This window comes from Vicugna pacos, chromosome 5, assembly GCF_048564905.1.
Source record: "Vicugna pacos chromosome 5, VicPac4, whole genome shotgun sequence".
Lineage (NCBI taxonomy): Eukaryota > Metazoa > Chordata > Mammalia > Artiodactyla > Camelidae > Vicugna > Vicugna pacos.
The window spans coordinates 96,695,910-96,707,755 of record NC_132991.1 but is presented as its reverse complement, the minus strand read 5'-3'; the positions used below and the strand labels follow the sequence as shown (position 1 = coordinate 96,707,755).

The following is an 11,846-nucleotide window of genomic DNA, read 5'->3' as shown; positions in this document are numbered from 1 at the left end:
CTCCCACCTCCTGCTCTGTGGACCCCCTCTGAGCTCCTGCAGACCGAATCAAGCTGAGGGAATGAGGAGGAGGTCCTCCAGGTCTGACAGCACATTCCTACCCTCCCCACAGCCCCTTCCAGCCCTGGTCCTCAGAGGACAGCCATGTCCCCCAGCAGGGAGCCCTAGCCCAGGGCTGGGTGCCGAGGTCCACGCAGGGTGTGTGACTTGCTGTGCACCTGGAGCCCTTCAGCCTGACCCGACCCATCTCCTCAGCCCCAGGCTGAGCCGACCCACCTCCAGACACCAGCACGGGGTGGGTTTGCCAGGAGACACCTGTATGGGTGGGGTGTCATGTGGGTCAGCTACGGTCCTCACCCTCTCCCAGGCCAGCAACCTCCACCTTCTGGCCAACTTCCCGGGGGCAGAGGGCGGGCACGGGCCCCAAATCCATCTTCCCCCCACCCACAGAGCCCACCTGGCCGGTAGGGACCCCCTCCCGCCCTCCCCGCCGCCCACGCGGCCTCCGTGGCTAAGGCTCTGGGAGTGGCCCTCCGCTCAGAGCCGGAGCCTCCTCCGCCGATGCCTTGCCTGCAGACATCATCTTTGATGCTCTTTTTCCACCGTTTCAGGTTTCTTTAATGTTTTCCCTTCACTGCGAACGCTGAGTGTCTCTCGGAGCTGGGGCTGCAGTGCCAGCTGTCAGGCGGTTTCTGTCTCTGTCATGTTAGCTGGTGAGACTTACACATCACACCGCTAATATCAGCAGTTTCATCACTCCTGTTTTCCATTCATCATAACACGACGCTCACAGCAAAATGCGGTGAATAACCCCATCACTCCACCAGTGTCCAGGGCTGTGCAGCCAGGCTAGGCCCCCCTGGAGACCCCAGGACCTCTCCCAGCCCGAGGGGACCAGGCAGGGGGATTTGTGAGAGAGCCAAGCCTGGAGGGACAGGTGTGCGTTACAGGTTAAGCCCCAGCACTGGAGGTGGTCGGGGAACTGCTGACAATGGAAAATCCTGAAACGTGGCTGCCCCTGACCTGGGGCCTCCTGAAAGCTGTCCCCGGAAGCCCCCGGAGGCTTCCTGAAGGGAGGGGGTGCTGGCCACCAACGTCCATCAGCAGGGGGCCAGCAGGGCCAGGGCAAACGAAGGCCACCTTCTGGGAGGAGCCCAGCACCCCAGGCAGGACCAGAGGGGCAGGGTCTCTGGTGGGCCTTGGGGCTTAGGCAGACCCTTGCTGCCCCACTGTGGGTGGAGGTGCTGACCACTGCCCACTGCCAGCCCCCCAGCAGTGGCCAAGTGCAGTGGTCCAGACACTGTGGCCCCAGGACCTGAGAGGGTGGGGAATGGCTGGGGAAGGGAGAAGACCCTGCACCCTGTCCCAGCCAAATCCCAGCCTCGGGAAGAGGCAGCAACAAATAAAGAGATAAGAATTGCCCGAGATGGTGGGACAGCCAAGCCCGCCTCCTCCCCCATCTGCCTCGTCTGTTTCTCTCAGTTCTGTCCCATCCTCCCTCCTCTTCTCCCTCAGTCTGTCTCCCGGACCGAGTATTTCCAACTCCCCCTCCCCACCCCTTGCGCTCTCTCTCCACCCACCGGCTCCCGCCCACGTGGTGGGGGGGGGATTGGGGCGTGGCCCTCCAACCTGACCCGGGACAGCTTCCTTTCCGTTTGCACTTCTTCGGAGCAGAGGAGGCTGCGGCGAGCGGCATGCCGGGCGGGCTGGCGCTCCGGGCATGGGGACCCCACAGGCACTGTGGCCACTCGTCTGGGCGGTGCTGCAGCTGGGCTGGCGGCCAGGATGGCTCCTAGGTAGGTGGTCAGGGCTGGGGAGAAAGCTCCCATTCTCCATCCCCCGGCGGGTGGGACCAGGCTCCCCCCCCCCCCGAGGCCCAGCACTGCCCCTGGCAGGGCGCTGAGTGGCTTTGGGCAGGTGAAGTGCCCCCTCTGGACTCTGGCTCCTCACCTGGTACTTCACCTGGTGCTGAGTCCCTTGCTCACTCAGGAGTAGGCAGGGGCGTCCTGGCTCCTCCTGGGAGTCCCAACGGCCAGAAGCTCGTGTCCTCTCTGAGGACAACAGGGCCAGGCTGACCAGAGCCCCAGACTTCATCCCCTCTTGTGTCTTCCTGGGGATGGAACCAGCCACACAAGGGACTGCCAGGCTCCATGAGGGCACAGGTTGGATGGCCCAGAGATGTTTCTCTAATTCTGTCAAAAGTGTAACAGTTCCAGTGAAGAGGGTTCACCCTGAGACCTGGAGAGGCCCCAGTTGGGGTTCTGGATGAGATTCCCTGGCTTACAGTGCCAGGGCACAGCTGCGGGCGTCCACAGCGGGTTCTGGTGCAGGGTCCTGGCCCCAGGCCCCCAGAAGGCAGTCCACTGGGCAGGCCCGCGGTCAAAGTCTGGTGGTCAGCAGCGGTGCTCCCCCTGGCTGCCCTCACCCTTGGGCACTCCCACTGCACTGCACAGCTGGTAACACTGGGGAAGGTGGGTCCCCAGCCAGACCCAGGGCCTTGCCTCTGACTCTCACTGGGCTCAGGGGTGTGAGGGCCCCTAGTAGGCCCAAGACGAGGTGGGGGCACCCTGACACCCACAGGGCTGCCCTCCCTGGAGTCCTGGTGCCCGCGATCTCTGCCTGTCCTGGGGCCTAGTCAGCGGGGTGGGAGCACCCCAGCCACCCGCTTTGCCTCCTCACGTGGTCTCACTCTCAGGAAGGCCTGTGGGCCACTCAGGTTGGATGAGGAAACTCAGGGCTGGGGTCAGTGGTCCAAGGTTCTGTGGCCCAAAGGTGCCCCATGGCAAGCCTTGGGGAGCCCAGGCAGGGCGCAGGGTGTGGAGATGAGGAGACGGGTGCATGTCACCCCGGGAGGGAGGAGGAACCAAAGCACAGGGGGTGTGACTCACCCTCAGCTGCCACACCCCCAAGACCCCCACCCAGAGAAGGGAAGATGAGAACGGGGCCCCGCAATGTGCTTTTCGGTTCCAGACGCATTAGCTCACATCTAGGGCGAGATTCTCAGCTCAGCCTGCTGCCTCAGTCTCCCCACCTGTAACACGGGCACTGGCGGCAGCCCCACCGGCACAGAGCTCTCCCAGCTGCCGAGTCTCTTACCCAGACTCGGGCCCTCCCGGCTGCAGGGACTTGGATTCCATTCCCTTCCTAGTTTACTCTCTGTGTTTATTATTTCGGTCATTCCATGGACACTGGCCCCTCCTATGGATGTCAGGCTTTTGTGAGTTAGCCCAAACCCAGCAGTGAGCCAACCCCTGTCCGGGTAAAGGAGGCTGTGAAAGGGGCGGCCCTGAGCCCACTCGGAGTCGATGCCATTGTGAGCTTTGTGGCCTCTGGCGGGTCCCTTAACCTCTCTGCGCACTGGTTTCCCCACCTGCAGTCTGGGGACAGTAGTGCCTTATAGGGTCATGAGCATTCCGTCAGATCACTTATAAGAACTGTCCAGCATAGCCCAGGACACATTTTTTGAAGTCAGACTTGTCTTGTTTATTTTTTTCACCTTACAATCTTGAAAAATACTGGAAACATATAGAAAAGTTACAAAACCCCAGCAGTGAACACCGTTCACGCAGAGTGGCACACTGGCTTTCTGGGTTAGTTTTCCGGGGCTGCCTCAGCAAATCCCACACTTCAGGCGGCTTAGCCCCCGGTAGTGTGCTGTCTCAAGGCCTGGAGGCTGGAAGTTGGACCTCGGGGTCACAGGGTCCTGCTGTCCCAGGCCCCTCCCAGCTCCACGTGGCTGTGACGACGCCCCATGCTCCTCGGTGTGGACCCCTCACCCATCCCCATCCATCCTCACGCAGTGTCCTCCCCGCAGGTGGGCCCGTCCACTTGTCCCTCTTACAGGACAGTCATGAAGGAGCCAGAGACTCCTTACCTCATCTCAACTAACCACACCTGCAGAGACCCTGTTTCCAAGTAGGTCTCATTCTGGGGTGCTGCTGAACGCGTGCAACGTGCAGCCACAGCACTCCCTCTCTGGTCCCTTGAGCGTCACTCACAGACGGCTCTCCCAACACCCAGACGGTGGCTTTCACACAGTCCCAGAGATCAGATGCCCCTGCGTCCCAAGCCAGCCCGCAGGCTGGGCTGTCCTTCCCTGACTGGAGCGGAGTTGAGGCCCCCCTGCCTCATTCAGACGTCACTGTCCTCGACTGCAGCAGACCCACCTCTGTCTTTGCTGGCCCTGGCCTTCTTTTTTATTTTTAAATCAAATCCCAATTTTACTTTAGATATGGAAAGGCTTGGCATTAGGATTTTTTGAGGTAAAATTGACATATTAGGTTCAGATATAGGGTGTAATGAGTTGATATCTGTATATGTTCCAAAATGATCACTGTAATAAGTCCACTAATATCATCACCATACACAGTCACAAAGCTTCCTTGTGATGAGAGCCTTCAAGATCCCCTCTCCTAGCTCCTTGCAAATACGCAGCCCAGTGTGATGAACCAGGACCCCTGAGCTGCACGCTCTGTCCCCAAGTATGCATTCATTTACACCTGGAGATTTGTGCCTTTGACCACCTCCACCCATGTCCCTACCCCCACCTCTGGCAATTGCCAGTCTCTTCTCTGCATCCACAAGCTTGGTTTTTGTCTTGTTTTGTTTTGTTTTCAGATTCTACACATATAAGTGATATCACACAGTATTTGTCTCTCTCTGACATTTCACTTCACATAATGCCCTCCAAGTCCACCCATATTGTTGCAAAAGACAAAACTTCATTCTATCTTATGGCTGAGTAGTATTCTACTGTGCACATATACCACACTTCTGCCATCCAGTCATCTGTTGATAGACACTTAGGTTGCTTCCATGTCTTGGCTACTGTAAATAGTGCTGCTATGAACATGGGGTGCATGTATCCTTTCGAATTTGTGTTTTCATTTTCTTGGGAGTGAAATTGCTGGATTATAGTGTAACTCTATTTTTAGTTTTTGAGAAACCTCCATACCGTTTTCCACAGTGGCTGCACCAACCGACATTCCCCAAAACAGTGCCCAGTGGTTCCCTTTTCTCCAGATCCCCACCAACGCTTGTTATTTGTGGTCCTTTGGAGGACAGCCATTCTGACCGATGGTTTTCGCTTGTGTTTCCCTGCTGATTAGCAATGGTGAACATCCTTCCATGTTCCTTTTGGCCGTCTGTGTCTTCTTTGGATAATGTCTCTCCAGTTCCTCTGCCCATTTTGTAATCAGATTGTTTGGGGGTTTTGCTATTAATCTGTAAGAATTTTCTATATACTTTGGATATGAACCCCTTATCATATATATGATTCGCTAACATTTTCTCCCACTTACTAAGCTTCCCTTTCATCTTCTGATGGTGTCCTTGGAAGAGCAGAAGCTGTTTAGTTAGATGTGGTCCCACGTGTCTGCATTTGCTTTTGTTGCCGGCCCTGGCATCCGCAAAGGATCCAGGTCAGGTGTTCAGGCACCTGCCATCTGGTGTGTCTGGCATTTGTTCATGGGAGGTCACAGACGTGTTGGTCCTTCTTGGGGCACCCATGGAGGTCTCCCTGATGGGATCGTTCCCTCTAGGTCCCCTGCAAAGGAGAGGAAGTTGCTCTTTCCCTTTGTGTTGAATAAGAGACCCACAGTAGGGACCCAAGAGCCCGCTCCCAGCACCCACAGGTGGGTCTTGCCTAAATCAGGAGGTAGGTGGTAGTTGTGAAACGCGGTCTGTGAGGCCACTCTGAGGCCATGGGAGCCAGGCTGGCGCTGCCTTAATACTCACAGGGTCTCTCCCTCCTGACCCTGCCGGGGCCCTCAATTCACTCCTCAAACAGAAGCAAGGCCTGGGACCCTCGCTGACATTCCACTATGAGGTAAATAGACAACAGTTGAACTTCCAATTACACAAACAACATAAGAAAAGATTCACAGACATTCATACAACAGAGATAAAGCTGGATCCTGGTCCCCAGACTCGAGAGGAAGCTCTGTTGTCACACCTCTCGGGCCAAGGCTGACAGGTCCCAGGTCTCATCTGATTGTCCCATCTGCTTCCAGGAAGCAGAGAGCCGGCCCACCCGGCACCCTCGCCCCGAGGTCTCTGGGCCTGTGCTCTTCCCCGGCTTCCCCACGGCGTTCCCGGCTCCTATTCCAGGAAGCCCGTCTTTCTCCATCCCAGGGCTGCTGGGTGCCCTGTGAGGGTGCCCCCTGTGGCTCTGCACCCTGGATGGGCCAGGAGCTCCTGACAGCCAGGCACCCTGTGACTTCCCAGAGAAGGATGCTGTCTGGTCAGTTTGGTCCCCAGCAACCGCAAGGTGAGAGGCTGCCCTCTCATGCTGCCCCGCAGACATTATCCTTGACGTGTGTCTGTGTCTCAGGCTGGCCCAACATGTGCCGAGTCTAGCCCCTGCCCCTGACCACCCTGCGAGGACCGGGTTGGAGCAGGGGACGGGCATCCAGGTGGAGGTGGGACTGTGCTGGGAGGAGGAGTCTCAGGAGGGGTCTGAACATGGAGGCCATGGGGTCCAGAGGGAGTAGAGCTTCAGGGCCACTGGGAGGGACCTGGAGTCACCAGGGCCTGAGCAGGAACAGAGGGTGGCCGTGTGGAAACCCAGGCAGAGGGCCGGGTCACAGGTACAGGCAGCCCAGGGTCCCTGCTGGTCAAGTTCAAATTCTGTGAGAGGCACTTCACCAAAAGAGCAAATGAACAGACAAGTGGCTCAAAGGCTCACAAATTCAGGTTGGGGGTGGGGGGCTGATGAGTTCTGAAGACGAGCAGGGCCCCTCCAAGCAAGGCAAGGATGGGGCTCCAGGGTCTGTCAGCAATTGTCCGCTCGGGGGCTGCACCTCATGGCCCCCGAGGGAGCTTCTAGGGTCAAGGAGGGCTCACATGACGCCTTGGCAGGCTGGCCCCGGGCGGTGGCATGGAAGTGGAGGGGTGGGGCGGCGCCACCCGGACTGGGGGACTCCTGGGATATTTGTGAGGTGCCCTGGGTCTCTCGTCCCCGACGCGGGCACACGCCGACCAAGGGGCCACGTGCAGAGCTGGGCCAGTCAGGGAGAAGCAGCGCTCTCTCTGCCGTCTGTGCGTCCAATGCCGACGCACGACCTCTGCAAAATCTGTGTCCGACTTGTACTGTTACACACACCCCACTTTCTCTAAACACAAGTGTGTGCCTCTTGAATAACGTATGAAGGTGCGTGTTGGCACTGCTGACGGGAACCCCAGGATGGCATGCCGCTTCTGTGTGGTTTGCACCCACCATCACAAATAAGAAAAGGGCCCTGCCAGTTTGTGTCACCCCAGGAAAGTGGAGGAGTGAGCAGATGCAGGCTCCACCAGGCAGGAGGCCTTGCTGAGGCCGGAGGACCCCTCCTGCACCGGCCACCCTCAAGGCCTCCTTGGCCTCCCAGATGCCCCGTCCCTCCCCGCCAATGGGACAGGCCCTCCGCAGAGATGTGAACCACCACTCGCCCTGCACAGAGAGGCCCACTCCCTAGGGGCCACAGAACCCCCAGCCTGGGGACCAGACAGGGGGCTGGGTGAGGGCCCACAGGCCCCAGGCTCAGGCCACACGGCGGGGGTCTGAGAGGAGCTGGCTGCAGATACGGTGTGGGGTCCAGACAGGTCAGCCTCAAGCCTGTCGCTTCCTCTGTCTGAGCCTCAGTTTCCCATTGTGCAAGTCCAGGACCATGGCACAAGCTCCCAGCATGAGCTGGCCACAGGGGTAAAACCCACGAGGGTGTGCCTGGCCACACATGGGGTCTTGGTGCCTGCGTGGCCCTCAGCTGGACTTGACTACGTGTGGGGTGCCTCTGAGGGCATGCACACTCATGCATGAGTATGGCTGTATGCAAGTGTGTAAGTATGCCCGTCCTTTGCAGCCTCATTTGGGGGCCTGCGGGCAGAGCCCAGGCTTGACCGGGCCTCCATTTCTGTCTACATCAGGGGCGAAGGCCCTGCTGGCCTCTGAGCTCCAGTCAACAGATTCTGGGCAGAAGACTGGGTGGGACTTACGCTGCCCAATCATCAGTGCCCAGAGAGGCCTCAGCTCGGAGCTTGTCCTGAGATAGAGACTGCCTGGGGCTGGGCTCCCCAAGGATGCCCCCACCAGCCCAGCCCAGCCACCTGGGTACCCTCCCATCCACCAGCCCAGCCCAGCCACCTGGGTACCCTCCCATCCACCAGCCCAGCCCAGCAAGACCAAGGATGTTGGGGCTGGGAGTGCTGGGGTTAGGCCTGCAGGAGCTGGCCACTGGGATTCAAGGAGGGAAGCGTGAAGGCCCCTACAGCCACTGCTAGTAAGAAACCAGGGGCTGGGGGATGGGAGCCAGGTGCAGCCCCAGCTCTGGGTCTCGGGTGCAGTCAAAGGACAAAGACCACTGCGGAGTTGCTGGGTGAGAGGTGAGCACCCCAGCTGGGGGGCATGCAAGGAGGAGGGGCAGGCTCCCTGGCAGAGGCACTGCAGAACCTTCCTCTCAGAAGGGGTTGCAGGCTGCAGGGACGTGGGAGGAGAGGGGAGGGGGGAGCTGCCCCTACACCCCCTCCTCACTGCCCGCTGCTGCTCTCTCTCCCCTCAGACTCCCCCAGCAGACCCTGGAGCCCCCTCACCTTCTCCCCAGCCCGGCTCACCGTGCCCGAGGGGGCGAACGCCACCTTCACCTGCAGCTTTTCCAGCAAACCTGAGCACTTCCTCCTCAACTGGTATCGCATGAGCCCCAGCAACCAGACGGACAAGCTGGCCGCCTTCCCCGAGGACCGCAGCCAGCCTGCCCGGGACAGACGCTTCCGCGTCACGCCACTGCCCAACGGGCGAGACTTCCACATGAGTGTGATCGCTGCCCAGCGCAACGACAGCGGTGTCTACTTCTGCGGGGCCATCTACCTGCCCCCCAAGACGCAGATCAATGAGAGCCACCCAGCAGAGCTCACAGTGACAGGTGCGGGCATGGAGACCCCAAGGCAGGGGTGGCCCCCCAGGGCAGGGGTGGGATTCCCTCAGGGCAGGGGTGACCCTAGGGCAGGAGTGAGTCCGTGAGGGCAGGTGTTAGCAGGGAAGGGTCCGGGCAGGTGGCAGGAGCAGCCTTGACTATGGGGCATAGTGGGCAGGGGTGGCCATTCGAGGGCGCTCTATCACATCCAGGACCACGGTGACTCATGATCCCAGCCTTCTGCAATGGGAAGCACCCCCAGACGCACTTGTCCTTGAGGGAGGGGCAGGCCTGAGCCAGCCTGGTCATTGCAGGTTAGGAGCTGGAGACAGCAGAGCCCAGGGTCCCCAACTAAGTCCTTGTCCTTTTACCACCCTCCCAGAGAGAGTCCTGGAGCTGAGTCCCACAGAGCGCCCCAGCTCCCCACCCAGGACTGAAGGCCAGTTACAGGGCCTGGTCATTGGCATCACAAGTGTCCTGCTGGGGGTCCTGCTGCTGCTGCTGCTGATCTGGGTCCTGGCTGCCGTCTTCCTCGGGGCCACTCGAGGTAGTGCCCGCCAGCCCCCAGTACTGCCCCACCAGGCTCCCTCCTTCACCCTCCTCCCCATTCCAGCTGGCTCTCCCCCTCCACAGGGAGGGACTGGGCTGGGCCTCAGTCTGGGTCCCCTCAGAGACCTCACCGTGCCCCTCACCTGTGCCTGCTCTCAAGGAGGAGTCAGAGGGGAGGGGAGTTGGGAAGGCAGACTCCCAAGGCTGAGTAACCTCAGGCTGCTGGACACGGAAGGCTCTTCTAACCGCTGGGCGCCTGAGGTGACAGCCACAGCCTGACCACCTGGGGACAGCTGCGGACACGCCGCCCCAAAGCACACAGGCACCCTAACCGCCAGCGCCCCCAGCGCCGGTCGCTGGTCCTCTTCGCGGTTGCTCTGCCGGCCTGAGAGGATGGAGGGGTGGGGCCACGCTGACTGCAGGCAGGTCTTAACCTGCTGCAGCCAGGCCGCCCTGGGAGGTCTTCTTTCCGGTAAATGACGCATTCCTCCCGCAATTTTTGAGAACGTGCTGTGCGCCCCTGGGTGCTGGTCCCAGCCGTACCCCCGCAGTTCGCACTGCACCAACCGGGCGGTGGGTGGGTGTGGTGCCCGCGGGCTCGGCCCCGGGAGCACTGCAAGCCAGGTGGACCCACGCGGCCGAGGGCCCAGACCACGCAGGTCCCAGCCAGACCTTCGGGGCGGACAGGGAGGGCGGAAGGCGAGGTACGCTTCCCAGGGCTGAAGGTCGGGCGCAGGGACCCCAGAGTCCCCACCCCTAAGACTGCTGGGCCTCCTGGGCTCCCTGACTCGTGTGCTTCTCTGCAGGGGCCTGCACCCGCAGGAGCGAAGACAGCGAGCCTCGGGTGAGTGTCGTTCCCTTTGCCGCGAAGTTGCCCCGCCGCACCTCGCTGGAGAGGGGGGCCACTCTGCAGGTGGGCGGGGCGACAATGCCGGGGTGAGTGGCCCCAGAGTAGCCACGCCCCCACCAATGGCGGCGCCTTTTGAGGCGGGGTGGCTGGCCCTGCCCCGCTGTGCATGTGCGTGTGTGTGTGCGCGCGCGCGCGCGCGTGTTGGCCACTCGGAGACCGGTGACCCCTCCCTCCCCTCTCCCCAAGAAGGAGGGCTCCACTGCCGCCCCGGTGTTCACCGTGGACTACGGGGAGCTGGACTTCCAGTGGCGAGAGAAGACCCCGGAGCCCTCTGCCCCCTGTGTACCTGAACAGACCGAGTACGCCACCATCGTCTTCCCGGGCAGGCCAGGCTCCCCAGGTCACAGGGCATCAGCCGACAGCCCGCAGGGGCCCGGGTCTCTGAGGACAGAGGACGGACACTGCTCTTGGCCCCTCTGACCGGCTTCCTCCGCTGACCTGAGTCCTTTAGACCTTCCGCCAAGAGCCGGGGATCAGCGCCTTCCCTGGAGGAAGGTGCAGTGGAGGGAGGAGCAGTTCGGGAGGCTCAGGGTCTGAGCTCTGTCCCAGGGTGACAGAGCTCTCATTTTAATGCTTGCAGTGACCTGGGGGCAGGAGGTGTCACTGTCCCTATGGGCAAGGGGAGAGCCTCATCCAGGACTCCAGGCCCAGGCTGGGGCTGAGCTGGCTGAACCCCTCCCCTACACATGGCCTCCCTCTGGGCGTGGGGGCAGGTGGGTGGGGGTCAGGCTTCAAGAGTCACCAGGCGCCCACTGCCTCCCAGGGCGCCTGATGCCTGGACTTGGGGCTCCAGGTCCTGGTTGGAGACTCTGCCTTGGAGCAGGCCAGAGGACTCCACACACACCTCGAGGGGCACACAGGGAAATGCACCAGGTTGGGGCCTGGTGCTCCCCTAGGCCTGGAGGAGAGCTGCTGGGGCCCGGATCTGCCTGCTTCCCCTCCACCCTCCACGTGCCCAGGTCTGTCAGGCAGTGAGGGAGTGGCAGAGCTGGAGTCACCCCACCAAGGCCGTCCTGGGGGCCCTGGCGTCACCCTATTTACCCACACTTCTGGGCATCCATCCATGGTGCTACTTAAAGGGTCCTCGAGTGGGCTCCTTCTGGGGTGCTGGGGAGGATGCAGGAGTCCCCTCCATAAGACACCCTCCAGCCAAGCCCACCACTCCCCGTGGCCTTTACGCCGCACATCATCTGGCACAGCATGACTGGGGTCAGCTGGTTGTGGGGCACCTGGGGGCACGTGCCCCACTGAGGGGTCCACACACACTTCCCTGTATTGTTCTGTTGGAATTAAAGAATGAGAAAGCTCTAAGAAAGGTCCTGGGTCCTGCTCACGTGGCTGTGGAGACAGCGGGAAGGGAAGCCTGGCTCAGGCTGGGCAGGGATGCGGCCTCTCTTGCCTGGAAGGCCCAAGAGGTTCTGTGGGACAATTGCTGAAGCAACAAGAGCCTCGAGTCCGGGAGCAGCTGTAAAACTACCACCAGGAGTAAACGGCCTCACACG

The 11,846-nt window shown here is 60.8% G+C and overlaps 1 protein-coding gene across 7 annotated transcripts; it reads left to right on the top strand.

Annotated features, from left to right (window-relative positions):
* The first annotated feature begins 1,639 nt into the window (after positions 1 to 1,639).
* PDCD1 (programmed cell death 1) lies at positions 1,640 to 11,645 on the top strand. 7 transcript variants are annotated; one of them, XM_015243520.3, is made up of 5 exons: positions 1,640 to 1,796; positions 8,535 to 8,894; positions 9,268 to 9,432; positions 10,241 to 10,278; positions 10,534 to 11,645. In XM_015243520.3, the coding sequence occupies exons 1-5, from the start codon at positions 1,721 to 1,723 to the stop codon at positions 10,762 to 10,764; spliced, it is 870 nt and encodes a 289-aa protein (XP_015099006.1). In that variant the 5' UTR covers positions 1,640 to 1,720; the 3' UTR covers positions 10,765 to 11,645. The 7 variants fall into 7 exon arrangements, with proteins under 7 accessions (XP_015099006.1, XP_015099005.1, XP_072816782.1 ...); XM_015243519.3 differs by having other exon boundaries at positions 10,531 to 11,645; XM_072960681.1 differs by having other exon boundaries at positions 10,241 to 10,347.
* The last annotated feature ends 201 nt before the right edge of the window (positions 11,646 to 11,846 follow it).